The 17831-nt window shown below is 39.1% G+C and overlaps 1 protein-coding gene across 1 annotated transcript; it reads right to left on the bottom strand.

Annotated features, from left to right (window-relative positions):
- Positions 1 to 5835: 5835 nt before the first annotated feature.
- Positions 5836 to 17777, bottom strand: LOC139714096 (tRNA-specific adenosine deaminase 2-like). Its single transcript, XM_071625810.1, has 6 exons — positions 17666 to 17777; positions 9884 to 9988; positions 8208 to 8358; positions 7461 to 7567; positions 6917 to 6989; positions 5836 to 5993 (listed from the first exon to the last, which is right to left on the bottom strand). Exons 1-6 carry the CDS (start codon positions 17720 to 17722, stop codon positions 5836 to 5838), a joined length of 651 nt encoding a protein of 216 aa, XP_071481911.1. The 5' UTR covers positions 17723 to 17777.
- Between the last annotated feature and the right edge of the window lie 54 nt (positions 17778 to 17831).

Raw genomic sequence — 17831 nt, 5'->3', positions numbered from 1 at the left:
ATATTTAGAGCAAAGGCTGTCAAGATTTCTTTAAATCGCTGACAATGCCTTTAGTGACAGGTAAACTCCGAGCAGTAGATACTGTTAAAGTGGAAATTTTCATGCATTTCGTTCAACCAGAAGCTAGTGCGAAAATAAAAGCACGCGAATATTTTTGCATGCCATGTTCCATTAGTTTATGTCCTGATTCTGCGATATTAAAATATGCAAAATTCATCTCACTGGGCCAAGCGTGAAAAATTACTTGCGCAAAAATAACCACTTTTACAGTAGTAACAGTCATTAGGTAAACATAGCTGGGGGGGGGGGGGTGTTTGGAAACACTAATTTAGCTTGAAGTTATTACCATTCAGTGAGGTGCTACACTGTTTTGTTTTGTTGATGTTGGTTTTTGTTTTCTATTCACATGATTATTTGGTTAAAGAAACAGAAGAAAATTTATATTTACAAGTTGCGGGGCAAAGCAATTTATTTAGTTTCTAACAGTGAGAATCTTATCAAACCACCAAGTATTCAAGCATTGATCCTGAAGGAAATTTCCTACCCAGATCAATCCAGGACATGCATCCTACCATGATTATATAGTTATATGTAAATGCTTTGTGATATCTTTTAATATGATAATGAAGGCGAAAGCATACATTATGCAGTTTGCAATTTCCCCAGAAATAATAGTGAACTTTAAATTCCAGTGAACATGGAACTTGTGCATTTTTTTGTAATGAGGAAGGTGCATTCTACTTTTTTCAAATGTATGTATTTAAAATGCAGCATGTTTGCCAGAATTGTCATTTAAGTCTTTCATTTGAATGAATTGTGCCTGAATTTGATGACACCACTGTAATATGTACAATTCCAGTATGCACTACAATATAAACTGCAGACTTATATCTTCAAATGGGGGGAAGGGAGCGGTGCATTACAGGAATGGGTGTTTAGAGTAAACCTGAAAATAAAAACACATTGTAATTGTCATTTGCAATTGTAAGTTGACATTTGAATAATAGCAATTGTATATTTGACTTTTGATAGGTGCTGAAAGGACTGGGAAAGTGTTTTAATTTCCCCTTCCAAGAACTAAAATGTTCTTCCAGGAAACACATGGCAATTCGTTCATCTCCCAATGCACTGGCAGTTCCTTGTAACTTTATATATCTAGATGCATGAAGATGAAATGAATGCCACTACTTTGTGGATACCATTGTTTTAATGGTCACGGGATTTCATCGAAGATGCCAAACTTTTAAAAAGGTGAATTTGGCAGCCCTGATTTTCCACTACTGTATTTATCTGGTCTCTTTTATAGTACATTTATGAGGTGCCAGGCATAGGGTGGGAAACTTGGCGGTGCCGGCAAACTCATTACAATGGGGTGTCCCTGTAAAACTGAGTATCCAAAGGTTTAACAGAAGAAATAATTGCATTTCATGTGTGTGTTTCAGAGGTATTTCAGGTATAAAAACATTGTTTGTAAAATGTTGAAGGTTTGTATTGTTCAGTGTCATTTTCTGAATAAATAGGATTATTGGATATGATTTGAACATACCCAACCAATTCATGCTCAAGACTTATAGTCTTTCCTCTTTCAGTGTACATAACATGTAAATGAGCTTTCTTCAACCTCTCACTATTTTTAGCATTTGTGGTCTGAGCTTCCAGGACGGGATATACACAAATTATCCTTTGTCTCCCAACTTGTGATCAAATCTAAACCTACAGAGAAACAGTTCTTACCAAATGATACCATCAAGAGGAAAAAAAAAAGAGCAAAAACAAAACAAAGCACAAGGTAGGCACACGTGCAATTAAAATCATCACACTCTTCACTTGTGAAGAACTACAGTCGCATCACACAGGCAGAGACTCCAACTCTCCCGTTTTCAATGGGAGATCTCCCGCCGAAAGCCCATTTTTGCAAAATCTCCCGTTCTCCCGTTTGAGATTTGATTTCTCCCGCCCTGGCTCTGTGTCTCCCGGTGGAAAAGATTTTTTACTTATTGCTATCGTATGTTGAAAAATAAGCCTTAGATAGCACCAGAGAACATCTGGAACCCTGAACTTCGCCTTCGCACACATCAACTTGGAGTCTCCCGTTTGCTAGGGGTTTCAGGCGGGAGAATCTCCAGATCAGAAGGTGCTTGGGGTTGGAGTCTCTGCACAGGAGTCAACAGCACCAATTTGCCCCCTTCCCTCTCCGTGACTACAGTAATGAATGTGAACATCTCCATAAACCAAGTCATTTAAAAAACAAAGCGAGCACAATGTTCGTTTTATTACACACATGTACAACTGTACATTTGTATTGCACTGGCTTTATAGTATGTAACCCTACGATGAAGACATCTGCCAAACATGGTTGGTATTGATGTGGTCTAGGATATGACACATTGGATTGTGTAGTCCATAGAAACTTGCAAAATGCTGCGCTAAATGTTCCTTGTTGGGTTCAAAGTTCTAACTGAGTGATTCAAAGTTCTAACTCTGAGTGGTTCTTTTTGGTATTATATGTAGAAGTGAAAAGCCATCAGAACCGTAGGGCAGGCACAGATGTCAGAATAACTGATTCATATTGGATTTACTAGACTTTACTACTACCAGATACATGTATGTTCATGGGTGGTTTTGATTAAAACATTAGCAATTTCTCATCTCCCTCACAAAATTACATGATTAGATGTAAAACAAACAAATAATTGCAAAACGGACGACCATATACATAGTAATCATATTTCTTTTGCTTATATTTTTGTTGTTGAAGACCCGACACACTGGCAAAATTAAGGACTTTTCCTTCACAAATAAACTGCAAAACTGTTAAAAGTTGGCATGACATGGTCCATTCACTCTCAGGAGCAATTACACGTGTACCCCATCTTTTCAAACAGGAAGAAATGTCTCCCATTTTGATAGCTGACTGGCTCCAAGAATGAACTTATCACAGGCACCTGTTCATCCTTGGAGTAGACAGGGCTACATGCTCAATGCAAGCTGGGTCACCAAGACCAAACCAATGTGCTCCAAAATATGACTGGTGATAGTGATTTCAACTTTTTTTTTCCTGAGGAGCTGTTGATAAAATAATACCCTTACAAATACTTTTGAACTATATTTTGCACTTAAAGAAACTTTATTCATAAAATTGAGGTAATTTGTTCATTTTTATAACATTTTTTTGTGACAGATACCTCTTTGCTACATGAACAATTTACTTTCTGGGATGAGATATAAAATTGCTCTTGAACATTCTTGATAAATCATTAAATCAATATCAAGTATTCCCACAAATGCTACTGATATTCATGGCATAAGTTAAGGTATGATAATCTGGGTTGAAGACAGGTAGAATAGCAATTTGTGAAATATAGGGATATTCATTTCATCATTACTGTCAATTTCCCCCTTGAAATTGACATAAATGTTTCCCAAAGTCTACACTTGATGCTGTTACTAAACTGACTGCCATTTTTACAATTAGAGTCAGTTCTCTACCCCCATGCCTTTGATATCTTCACATAATATATTTCAGTTGCAGGTACAGAGTACAATTGACATACTGAAAGAGCCCAGGTTGTCCTTGAACGAAACTTGAGTTTTAGGTTCCATCTTTCATTGTCCCCGCCGAACGAGTTCGAGCAGGGGACTATGAAACGGGCTCCGTACGTGTGTGTGTCCGTGTGTCCGTCCGTGCGTCCGTCCGTCCGTCCGTCCGTGCGTCCGTCCGTGCGTCCGTGTGTGCGTCCGTGTGTGATCAAAATCTTCAATTTGCTACTTCTCTGTCATTTATGAGCCAATTTTGATTCTGTTTGCTTTATATGATAGCACTACATGGGAGCTTTGAAACTTCTACACAGAATTTCAGTCGTGACCTTTGACCTTGACCTTTGACCTATATTGTACATTTTGCTACAAAATGCTACTCCTCCGCCATTTCTAACCCGATTTCGATTCCGTTTGCTTTATGTGATGGCACTAGGTTAGGGCTTCAAAACTTCTACACAGAATTTTGACCTTTGACTTCTTTGACCTTTGACCTTGATTTTTGACCTGTATTGTACATTTTGCTACAAAATGCTACTCCTTCGCCATTTCTAACCCGATTTCGATTCCGTTTGCTTTATGTGATGGCACTAGGTGAGGGCTTCAAAACTTCTACACAGAATTTTGACCTTTGACTTCTTTGACCTTTGACCTTAATTTTTTACCTATATTGTACATTGGCTACAAAATGCTACTCCTTCGCCATTTCTAACCGGATTTCGATTCCGTTTGCTTTATGTGATGGCACTAGGTGAGGGCTTCAAAACTTCTACACAGAATGTTGACCTTTGACTTCTTTGACCTTTGACCTTGATCTTTTGACCTATATAGTACATTTTGATACTAAATGCTACTTCCGGCGGGGACATATTTTACGCACCGCGTAATTTCTACTTTTCCTTGTTTTTTTAGTTTTTGCTAAGAGACACTTGTGTACACTTCACTCCAGGGGGATCTGCTTTCCAAAAGTGATTTGATACAAAACAGATGGTAATGCCGATACTGATTATTCGCCAGAGGCAATGCAAGTGTTTGTAATGTCAGAACTGAAGTAGCTGGAGTTGATCCAAGAAAAGTGCTTTGTTTGAATTAGTGCATGCATACAGTCTAACAAAGCCAATGGCCTTGTAATACTTTTACTTCTTTCATTTGGATCATATGAAGATAACAAACTTCAAGATACTGCTAGAAAGCATCAAGGTATCTTAATATTTCATACAAACGTGCATCCATGGCCAGGCTTCCTCTACAGGACCCCTCTAGGTCTGATTATACTTTGGTAAAGATAAAGAGAACATTAAAAAGCATTACATTACTGGCAGTGAGGTAGGGACAGGGAGTTGTTGGGTTTCACGCACTCATCGATTAGTTTTGTGGTCAGTTTATCAGTCAGATCACAGGGCATGGACAAGTGCTTTCTGCTCATAAATTCTGCTCATAAATGAGCTAAGAGGGGAGAAAGATGAGGTAAAAATGACTTTCCATACGATTGCTGATTCTTTCGAAAGGGAAGCTAACAAAAGTTTATTGACCCTCATGCTTCAGGGAGGCTTTGCACAACCAAACAAAAGGGGCGTCCTTTTAGGTTGCATTGCAGGTGTGGACGACTTTGGTCTACCATTATTTCTATCATTTAAAAAAAAAATTGAGCAAAGAAAAAGAAATTCCACAGGGATATGAATGGGTACACAGACCACACTACCTAAAATGAAGTAATATCGACACTTACTGTACAATCTTTGCAATCTCTGAAATTTTGAATATAATGCCCTGCATTGTATTTTGTTTGTTCATGATCTATTTTTGCTTAGAAGGAAGGAGGGTGGTACATGGCACTATGTATGATTTAGAACACTACTATTGAAACCTAGAGGAGGTTGGTTTGGATTTTTTTTTTCTTTTTATCAGAATATTTTCAGCAGCCATCAGATATCACCTTTTTAATGATGTCATGGATGGCTGGGAAAAAAGGAAAAATACCAGCGAATTCGTCAGGTCAAATCATCACATCAGGTCCTGTTTGTACCTCAATAACTCGGATTTGAATCTTACTACACTGCCACATCTTGGCCCACTGTGCAATGCTTTCATCTCAGTGTTACCACTAGAGGAGTAGTCACTGCTTAGCCACTGCCACACTCTCCCATTAGCTGTTTTGGTCACGCTCCTTAGTGCTAACACTGCAGGTGTAGCCACTGCTAATCCACTGTCACTCTCTCCCCTGGTCGTACACCCTTTTTTCCTACACAGTTTGTTGGTGGTGTTCCCTGGTGTTAACGCCACAGGTGTAGTCACTACTCATCCATTGTCATTCTCTCCCTTGATGTCTTTGTCTCCAATTAAGTGTTTTGCTGGTGTTCCCTGCTTGGTGTCAGTCCCAACATCAGACGATTCGTCTTCTGGTCGTTTGGTGTCTTTACTTGTCTTCTGTTGTGGTTTGACCTTGGGATTTGGAGCTTTGGGAGGATAAAAGGACGGAAAATTAACCAGTGACCAAGATTAACTTTATGTTTGGTTCAATTGTGGTTATACATGTAGTAACTTTCCATCATTTTGAGAGAACATTAAGTTGGGTACCGGTACCTAATTTCTTGCATACAAGATGTTGGCATTACTGGCCTGATGGTTTTCACCCAGTAGTTCAACCCCGATACCTTTCACATTTCAGCCTTACCCAGGAGCTTCCAGGAGCACCAGGGAGTTTACCAGGTACAATTTGGGGGTAAAATTTATGAAGAGTCACCAAGTATTTTTAACTGGTTTTGAACCTACAAGAACTTTCATACTACAAGATATCCCAAGGTGAAATTTGCTGTTAGAATTTAGGGTATTACAGTGGACTCCAGTTACAGTCCTCGGGACCAGAAGCTTTCTTTTGTTATATCAAAATTTCATTATAACAAATAAGCAATAAAAACATAGAGCCGATGGTGTTGCGGCCTGCATTGTAAGTTTGTTGTAACCGGAATTTCGTTAAAACTATGTTTGTTAAAATGAAAGTGCACTATACATGCAGCTTGACAGGCAAACAAATCCTCAAATCCAAGAGGTTCCTGTATTCTCTCCACAGGACATGCAGGAAAAAAAGACACAAACATTTTCACACAGCATCCTCCAGAAATAGAAATACAGAGTGCTATTCAGCATCTTGGTTTACAGTACACGTTTGTTTATCTTTCCTGCTGGTGAACTATGGTAATGATCTTTAGATGGACTTTACCAATATACCGAAGTCACATATACAGTAAGTGTATGTTTATTTTTGACATTAGAGTACTGTGGCATGTAACCCATACACCAAATTTAGACATCCCCACGTCTGTATACAGACACCATATTTCTTACAAATAAAAGATCCAAGCCTATCACCAAATCTTACCATTTGGGTTCTGTCCTTTGTAGAAATCTTGAAGCATCTCAATGGCTGCTGCTGCATAGAGACCACCTCTGCACTGCTGATCCAGTTCAGATTGAGTGTAAAACCATTGGAGGGGAACAAACAAGAATTCAGACTGAAGTCAGGATTGTTATGATACCTCGACTCCAATACGTTTCTAATTTAAAACATGCTGATGTCTGAGAGTCTGCATTCACCTAATCACAATGTTACTTTGTGTTCAGCAGGACCTACAATGGACATTACATTCACCATCTTTGTTCCTGTCTTCAACATAAAGGCTAAAATGTACACCTTTCTACTGAGAGTAGCAAAGAGAGAAGGATTACATAACTGTCACATTAAGTCATTAATTCACTTGGTTCAAAGGTACCATTGCTTGTATACAAAACACAAAATACAGATAAAGATTGAGGTTCAAAGCAAATCAATGACAGTCCACAAGTAAACATTATTTTGACTATACAGTGCTATCCCAAACTGAGAAATCAATGGAAGACTTTGAATAATTTCAAAGTTTGCTGACCTCAAAGGGTGGACCAAGAGAGGGTAGATCATCGGAGCTGACCGTCAGGACAGAGCCACAACCTCCAAATCGGTCATTAGGACAACCGTAGACCACTTTCCTGATGCCTGCCAGAGTAAAAAATAAAAAATAAATAAATAAACATTCCTGACTCAGCTATCTTTCCTTGACTCTCATATTTATACACTTCAATACACATCGGTGGGTGGCCGGAATTGATAAACTTTAGTTTCCGATGAGTGACCAATGAGAAAAAATCTCTGTGTAATGAGGGTATTAGTTTGCCATTGGATGCCATATCACAAATGGAGTCAGTGTGGGATAAGAATTGAATCAGTCTAATGTGTGCCAGATTTGTGATGTGTATCAGGTGTGTCCAGTCGATGTCCTATGACAGTCTGCCGGGTGTCTGATTAATAACAGTCACTGGACAAGTTTACTTGAGTCTTGGTACTAAGGCTCTTCTGCCATTGACATCACCCTTGGCAAGCCTTGATGCAAGACTTAGGAGCTTGTAGGCTCAGATTTTCATCAGAACTAATCGGAACACTGACATTTTTGCATTTTGGGGATCAGATGAGCCTCCAATAGACTGATCAGTAGAAGGGGGCGTTAGAGTCTGTTCAATGTCTGTTCAATGTTTAGTCAGTATCTGTTCAGTGTCCACCAGAAGCCCAGTCAATGCCTTATTGTACCGTAGTGTCTGACCAATGTCTACTCAATGTCTGCTCCTGGTTCTCTCCTCACCCATGATGCGGAGAGCTCCTGCACACATGATGCAGGGCTCCACGGTGACAAAGAGCTTAGTCCTGGAAAAGACCTCCTCCCTCAGCTCACTCTCCTTCCTACACCACTCCATTGCCTCTTCTATGGCCAGAAGCTCTGCATGCCTTGTGGCCTGTGCAATGAAATGTTGGATGCAAGCAGTCACTAAGTCAAGCCTTAAAGGGATTGAATAGTTTAGGTTTAGATGGGGCTACAGGTTTCCAAATTTTTAGGAGATAATTAGAAATTTCTTATGAAATATACAAGAGCATAAGAGGAATTCAAAGTTTATTTGATTAAAATTGGTTTTAAAATGACTAAGATATCCAAAAATGTGGGACCCATCACTTATCAGGATTGCTTTGTTTTACTTTGCTCTTTCGCATTTTATAGTTTCTAAGTACCGGTATCTCACAAAAAAGTTGAAAGCTGAATCCCCCTCTCAATAAATACTATACCTAACCTTTAAATGAAACAAAGAACAACATGTTTGATTACTCTTCTTCACTTGTCACCTACAGCATCTAGACTTGAGAGAGCAGTTCAATTATTGCAAGAATTACAAGCAATACTGAAAATTGAAGGCAATTCAAACAGAATTCTCAAAATCTCCTTTGCAACAAGAGTTCATCAATAATATAACCAAAAGAGTGAGTTCAGGGGGGCGTTTCATCAACGAGTTCGTTGGAGGTTTTCACCGACAAATTTGCTATCAGCCAATCAGACGCAAGGATTTCAGTAGCTTTTAACAGTTGTCAGGGTAAATCACTGACAAAAAGTTTCATGAAACGGTCCCCTGGCCTTGTCAAATTCTCTGTTTACTGATTTTTCATGGTGCAATGAAATCCAAAGCCCCTTTAGATACCAAGAACTAATGATATCTGATCAAAGCAATATCAAAGTTCCAGACAAGGCCAATTGCAAAATTGTTCACTGCATAAAAGAAAATTTCAACACAACACTTATTATGGAAAGGTGAATAGCTCAAGGGATGTTATCTATTTTGGAGCAATGCTTCAGATGGTTACATTAACTTATTTTGTTTTAAGCAGTATACTATGGCAGTATTTGCAGTTGTCACTGATTTATCTCTGTGCATTGGGTGTGGCTGTTCGTGCGATGGTAAAACAACACAGGGAGCAATCAAACTCGTTCAAGCAGGAAATAGGAGGTGGCTTTAACAATGGCAAAGTGAAAAGTAGTCAGCATTTTGACTCTTAAAGTTCATGTCTCAGTGCATTTGAGTTCCAGACTGATTTGTCTGTCAATGACAGCCAATCCACACAGCTTCCTTTCATTGTCCTATGCAAAGAAGCATGCCTTTAAGTTCAAGAAAGATCAAGATGTTCTATGAGCCTATGAAACCTAAAACACATTTGAGAGAAGAATGACAACTACTGAGAATAATAAACTGTCAGCAGATTTGTGTCCTCAGCTCAGCCATAAATCCATGAGTAAATTTGGAACTCCCTAAGACCAAAGACCTCAGCCACAGAATAACTCCCACCCTTTTATAGGTTCATGGCAACACTTGCAAGTAAATGTGCAGGTAGTTAACTTCATGGTACAAGTAGTTGTGAATGGACGGATGGACAGATCCATGCATTGTTCCATTTACAGCATTCCTATCCTAAAATATCGTGTGAAAGGAAGCTTACATTCTTTGTTTCGTTGACTGCATTTCTTCCCGTACCAATCACCTGGTCTCTGTACACCAGCAGGCAGCCAACGGGAACTTCCCCTTTAGCCAGGGCCTTACGAGCCTAGAGGAGTGGGGGCAACAGGATACAAAGATCAATCAATCAATCAATCAATCAATCAAAATCATAATTCTATTAAATCACATAAAACTCATTCTTGCTGAAAATGAAAGAGTAATCCCAATAAATATGGAGCAACTGCTCACTCAAATAATGGCACATCAATGAATATGAAGTTTTACCAGGTATCTATTCCAGGTCACAACATAGAGAAAACTGTACTTCATGTTATCTCTTTTTGCTTTCCACTATAGTGGTGTCACTTTAAAGTCAACATACCTTCTGCTTTCCTTGCATTTAATACTGGTGCACTTTCAACAGTTTTTCACATTCTTAATCAGGACGACAATATTTATGTTAGAATGCAATATATTTGTTAGGCCAAGTAAAAAAAGAAAGTAGTTTCTCGTCCGGGTTTTTTGAGCAAGGCGATGAGGGAGGTCCTTACTATTTGATATCTTACTATTTTTTCGAGGATTGTCAAAATGAAAGTAACATGTGTTTCTCGTCCGGTAATTCTGAGAAAGGTAACGAGAGAGGGCTTTACTATTTTCTATATCCAATTTATGAAATGAAATATCACTCTGGTATGCGGTAGCTGTGTTATGAGAGACCAGGTCCCAAGTGTATGTCTTGCCAGCACTCTGTGCATTTTCAAACAAATAGATATATTTCGTACCATACTTGAAATGAAACTTCATGCATGCAGAAATACATTTGCTTTCCCTTTCCACTACAGATGTCAAGGGAAAATGACCATCTTAATACTGGTATTTAGTGTTGTAATGGCATTTCTGATACCCGTACTTGCAATTCTGATGTATTGTGCTATTAATTGAAACAGGTAAAACACTCTATCAACAAATATATACGACTGAAATAAATTCCATGATATTCAAAACACTGCTTTATTTATCATTGGTGTTTGTGACTTTTTGTGTCCACACAGCTGCGCTGTAGGCCTATCTGCATCTCTTCACAGTACAATTGTAGCACATTCAACTGGAAACTGGCCGGTACATGGATGTCAAAATGATACTGATATGGCATTATAGCATTAAACATTTAAAGATGTTTCTTCATGTTCTAAAAAGACATTTGATAATCACTCATCATTTGGATGATGAATGATTCAATCACACTACAGGTGATACGAATTTACATCGTAAAGAAAAGTATCCCGCAGAAATACGAGACAAACCAGAATCCGTGGAAAAGTTATTCATTTTGTAGATACACCTACTTAATAATTCTACATTTGCTGGAAAAGCGCATTCATATTCTCTTCAAAATAGAATACAAACTAGTATATCGCCGTCAGATGCAACGTTACAGAGCAGAGTGTTTGGGCCTCTACACATTCGAATGTGTTCATGCGTGCGTGCAGACACCCAGGTAACATGCCCATATGGGTTGCATATGGGCCCAATATGGGTTTGAATATGGGTCCCACATGGGTATGCCCATATGGGACCCCTAGGATTTTGCACCCAAGATTTACATGGGACCCATATGGGCGATCCCAGATGGCCCATATGAGTTCCCGCTGGGGCCCATGTGGGTAATGTATGTGGTAAATATGTGGGCACTATGAGGGTTTTCCCATATGGGCTTTAGCTGGGAAATCATCATGGGTCCCACATGGGTATGCCCATATGGGGCCCCTAGGATTTTGCACCCAAGATTTACATGGGACCCATATGGGCAATCCCAAATGACACATATGGGTTCCTTGTGGGACCCATCTGGGCAACGTATGTGGTAAATATGTGGGCACTGTGTGGGTTATCCCATATGGGCTTTGTGTGGGGTTTCATCATGGGTCCCACATGGGTATGCCCATATGGGGCCCCTAGTATTTTGCACCCTAGATTTACATGGGACCCATATGGGCAATCCAAAATGACACATATGGGTTCCTTGTGGGACCCATCTTGGTAATGTATGTGGTAAATATGTGGGCACCATGTGGGTTCCCCATATGGGCTTTTGATGGGGTTTCACCATGGGTCCCACATGGGTATGCATATATGGGGCCCCTAGGAATTTGCACCCAAGATTTACATGGGACCCATATGGGGGATCCAAGATGTTACATATAGGTACACCGTGGGTCCCATCTGGGTAATTTGGCTAACATTTTTGCAAACGGTGAGTTTACCATATCGTGTCTTTAACCTATGGAACAGGCCTACCTCATTATGATTAACCACAGCTTGCCCAGCGGCAATGGCAGGAGACACTGGCACGTTGAGTTGATGGAAAACTGACACCAAACCTCTGTTATGAGCAGTCCACTTATTGTGTAGATTTTGTGTTTATTTCTTCGATGAACAGCCCTAGTAAGGTGGCACATCTTCGAAATCTACCTAAATACCATGTAAACATACTGTAAATACACTGTACATCCACCACCACCAATGACCTACACATAGAGAAGTATTATTCCCCTCAATTCACTCTTGAATGTATGTAGTCAATAGATCAAGTATCTTATTCTCAAAGTGAATATACAAGTACAGTGTATTTGTGCATTGTTCTAATTGAAAACTGTTGACCTGTGTCCCTCAGCTGGATATAGGCATTCATATAATATTACTTGATAAACAAGCATAAAAGCTATAAATGGTGAGATCTTTTTAACAGCTTCTGTAAGGGGAAAATACCCAAACTAAACATGTTGATTGAGTGAATGCAGCAATATGAAAAGAACAGTTCAGTAAGGTTTGAAGAAAATTGCACAATTCTGTCAAAAATTATGCACTTTTGAAATGTTGGTGTTGCTATCTAATTCTCCCTGAACCTGTGCTGCAAACCGCCTCTGTTTTTGTCCATCCTGCTATTTTATTCCACTGTTCTGATTTCTTATAAAATATTGTGTAGACCTTAAAATGTGTGCTGCGTGAAGTCTTGCTGTGTTTTTCCATCTTTTCTCTTCGCCAGATCTGCAAGGACAGAGGAAGAAATATATTCACGAAATTACAATCTTCATATAGAATGTGTTACACATGTTATTCATCAGAAATATTGCTAGATTCAATTATTGAGAGATACAAAATCAGTCCAAGGATAAATATAGTTGTTATACATGCAGAGCAAAGGAAATTACAACAATTACGAATTAGGATAAACGACTTAGAACATTGCATAATAAGTTACTGCTTGAGGGTGAGTAGAAAGATATCAACTTACACCTCATCTCATTACGTAGGATTTTTTTTTTTTGGAATGAATCTTTTAATTCATTTGATTGTAAAACAAACCCAGGAAGATCAAAGGACAAGTTTTGATTATCCATGAAATGGTAAATGACAATTAAGATTTAGGAGAAGCTATAATTTGAGTAAATTTTGAGTATAATTTGATTAAGTGAACAGAAAGACAGACACAGACAAAGGAATATGTGTATACATAAAAAAAGATTGCGAGTGGTCAATAAATATTTTGGACAAACGATATGAAGTTAAACCTACAATTAATTGCTATTTACTCGATATTGACTACCAGTAAGGCCTTTTGAAATTAAATCTATTTAAGCTTATAATCTGGTATGATTTATAAACCTATATATGACTTATTTCTTAGAAAGGATTTGAGATAACAATACACTATAGATAGCCTTTAAACCCCCCAAACTATCTTACAATTGTACTTCTATCATAAGAGGGAATGCATTATGGTTATCAATTACCTCTTTAGAGAAGGAGTAATACAACTTAAACAACATAAATAATATAGAAAAAAAATATGCCAACTAGAGCTTTGATGACACAAATATCAGTAGGCCTATACTTGTTTTCATATATTTCCAAATGCCACTGCTATACTGATTACTATACTGTGAAACGTATATACTGTGTTTAAAGTGTTACGTACACATCTCTGATAATACAGGAGCATGGAAATCGCAGTTAGGCTTCACTCAGATCTCCTCGTAAATACATTTTATGCATGTCACAGTAAAACTAACTGCAGTATTTCTGAAGCTAAGCCTCTTTCTCACACGCTTAGTATTTGGTAACTGCAAAATACTTGTGCTTTCCAGTTAAAATTGTCAGGACATACAGTCAATCTAATAATAGAGCCAAGCTAAATATGCATATGTCTTCCACTCATTTGAGAATTGGTGTTTTCTTATGGAATCAGGGAGGTGAGTCTCCCTGCAGTGGAATGTGACCTTTGTGACTTTATCATAACCCAAACAACTGACCACAGCCTTCTGCAGAGATGCTGTGGAGTTGGGGAGTTGAATGACCTTGCCAGCTCCTCATACTAAGTACCGTACGGTGTGGGTGTGTTTAGATGGTTCAGGATTGAATACTACACAGCTGTACTACCACTACTGTGTGGGACGTGTTCATACCAATGCATTACACAGTACTGCGCATAAACTTATTCTCCACTTGGGCTTTCGTGGTGAACCCGAAAATAGCGAGTCTAGTTTTTTAATGTTTCCATTATAATACATGTATGTAAAAACGTAATTTCTGATTTGATATCACCATAATGTATACTTTACTTTAAACTATGAGTGAACTGCAATTGCAATCACTGAGTGCTTTCAGCAGCTCCCTTTGTTTCAATACAGCTCACAGCTAGTGTTTTCCCTCCTTGCAATTATTTGTAAAATTTCGTCTGCGTAAATGCTTTCTCAAATACTGTTACTGCATTTTTTTTTTTAATGAAGCTCAATGGTATGAAGTATTGAAATGAAAATGCAATAATGCTAAACAGGTTGAGCGGTATACAGCATTGATTTCTATACACAGAGTACGAGATTAAACCCCAAATCAAATCTATAAAGCAATATTGACATAAGAATTAAACAAAATCATATAACACAGCAGGCATATAACCTTAGAATACACCTCTCTATCAACATGACTTGTGTATAATTCTATGGATGATCCATTGAGGCAACATGCTCACATACCATCCCAACTAACATATTTGTTATATTGCCTATATAGCTTGCCGACTTGGGATTAGCTTTTTCAATAACTCGCAATCAACATCTTTACCTGAAATACAACATGCTGACAAAAATAAGTTTATTTACTTACCTAAAATGAGGCGAAGACAGATGATCATCAAGCTCTGACTGTACTGAAGGAGATCAATCAGTCCTAATGCCAATGCATATACTGCACTGCATAACGGGCATGAACCAGACCCTCTTTTCAAATTCTGGGTCAGTTCCATTTTTAGGTAGGGGTGTGTTATGATGAGCAGGTGGGTTAACCCAGTTCATTCCCATGTAAATCCCATATGGGCATTTGCATATCTTACCCAGATGGTTCTACCCAGGTTGACCCCATATGAAACCCATATAAGCATTTACATCTATTCCCCAGGTGGGTTTGCCCAGGTCATTCCCATATGATACCCAAATAGATATGCTCATCTCTTACCCAGATGGGTTTGCCCAGTTCATTCCAGTATGGTACCCACATCATCTCCTACCCAAATGGGTTTGCCCAGTTCATTCCAATATTTTACCCACATAAATATGTTCATCTCATGCCCTTATGGGTTTGCCCAGTTCATTCCCATAACGTACCCAAATAGATATGTCCATCTCTAACCCAGATGGGTTTACCAAGTTCATTCCCGTATGGCACCCACATAGATATGTTCATCTCTTACCCAGATTGGTTGCCCAGTTCATTCCAATAATATGGTATACCCTCATAGATATGTTAATCTATTACCCAGATGGCTTTGCCCAGTTCTTTCCCAAATGGTATAGCCAAAAAGATTATGTTCAGCTCTTACTCAAATGGGTTTGCCCAGTTCATTCCAACATGGTATACCACATAAATATGTTTATCTCCTACCCGGATTTGTGCTCAGTTCATTCCCATATGGTACCCACTTAATTATGTTCATCTCTTTCCCAGATGGATTCACCCAGTAGATTCCCATATGGTATGCATATGGGCATTGCATATTTTACCCAGATAGCTTAGCCCATTTTATACCCATATGAAACCCATATGGGTATTTACATATCTCGCCCAGATGGGTTTACCCATTTTGTTCACATGTGTAACCCATATGGACATTTACTTATTTCACCCAGATGGGTTTGCCCAGCTCATTCCCATGTGAAACCCATATGGATATTTACATTTATTACCCAGATGGATTCACCCAGTAGATTCCCATATGGTATGCATATGGGCTTTGCATATCTTACCCAGATAGCTTTGCCCATTTTATACCCACATGAAACCCATATGGGTATTTACATATCTCGCCCAGATGGGTTTACCCATTTTTTTCGCATGTGTAACCCATATGGGCATTTAACAATCTTACCCAGATGGGTTTGCCCAGTTCATTTCCATTATGATACCCACATGGGCAGTCCCATTTAAAAACCCATATGGGTTATCCCATATGGGTCTGATGCTAAATACATATGGGATTCACCCTAACCCAGATGGCCCACGTGGCCCGGAGTATGCCCATATGGGTCCCATATGGGCATGTTACCTGGGCAGCTGACAGACCAGGGGGATGGGGACCCTGACAGCTACAGACACGCATACGCGGCCGCCGGCACGGCCACTGCACTGGCACCGTACCTTCCGACACTGCACACACATGCACATAGTCACAATGACATGAAAATGTGTACATACAAACTCGATACAATCCTCACAAGCATTTGCACAGTACAATTCTTCCGCTTGAAATATGAGAAACGGGGAAAAATACGAACAATGCGCGAAATATGCGTGGAATATCAGCGATTGTTCGAAAAAAATGTTGCCGCTATCGCGTTCACGACGTACCGAGTGCGCTGTACATAATACATGTACATCACACTGCACAGCCCAGGCCCGCGCCCGCCGCGCGCCCATCCAACTACAGTTCGACTGCAGCATGCTTTGTGGGTCATTCCTTCTTGCTTGTCGAGCTCGCAGTGTGAAATGCATGCGTTACATACGCACTACAGAAGCTACAGCTGTACTAAGTAGAGGACGCAAGGCGTATCTAGCAATGAGAAATCACGATTGGCGGCCGAAAAAACAGTAAATATCAAAAAAGTCGATGCGGCAACTGAAATTCGATGCGGGCGGGGAGCGGGCTGGTACGAGAATTATGAATTTCTTGGTATTTTCAGCGCCATTTTGAAAATAGTAAATAGTAAAAAAATCGATGCGGCGGCCAAAATCGATGCGCGCGAGGACGAGAAACTGGTTTCTTTTTTTACTTGGCCTTACCTTACTTAACTAAACTTTAATTTTACCCATTTGTACTTTCAACCATTTTATCCTGGACGTAGACATCTTGTCTGATGCTTGGAACACTATAAATTTATGTCATCACCCATTCCAAACCAAATAGACTAAAGAGCCAATAAATGTGTTCAATTGACTGTAACCTTGAGTGTCATCATGCACGATTCATGGTACGTAGGTACATTTACAAGATGAGCTATCATATGAAACCACAAACAATATATAAAAGATAGTAATTTTATGTCCTTTTCAGTTTTGCAAGACAAGGCCACTGCTCTGTTTGAACTCTGAACTTTATTTGGTCTATCATTCAATGCTACGTATTAGAGGTCTAATCATCACTAACTGAGTGAATGTGGCCGAGACATACAGTTTGAATTTATTTGATATTAGAATAAATACGACAAAAGTCCCTGGCTGGAAAACTCACCATCGCCAAAGCTTCGTTCATCCACTTGTCCTCACTGTCATCTTCTGTCTCATTCATTTCATTTTTGTTTCCCCCTGAGAATCTGGGTGTCCATAAATAACAAATAACGGAATTAATAAACACACATTACACAGTCACAGCATCACATACAACTTCACAAGGATGC

The sequence above is a fragment of the Diadema antillarum genome, unplaced genomic scaffold (genome assembly GCF_040938485.1).
Source record: "Diadema antillarum isolate AM-2024a unplaced genomic scaffold, OU_Dant_1.0 scf00000045, whole genome shotgun sequence".
Taxonomy (NCBI): Eukaryota; Metazoa; Echinodermata; class Echinoidea; order Diadematoida; family Diadematidae; genus Diadema; species Diadema antillarum.
This window is presented reverse-complemented; position numbering and strand designations above follow the sequence as displayed.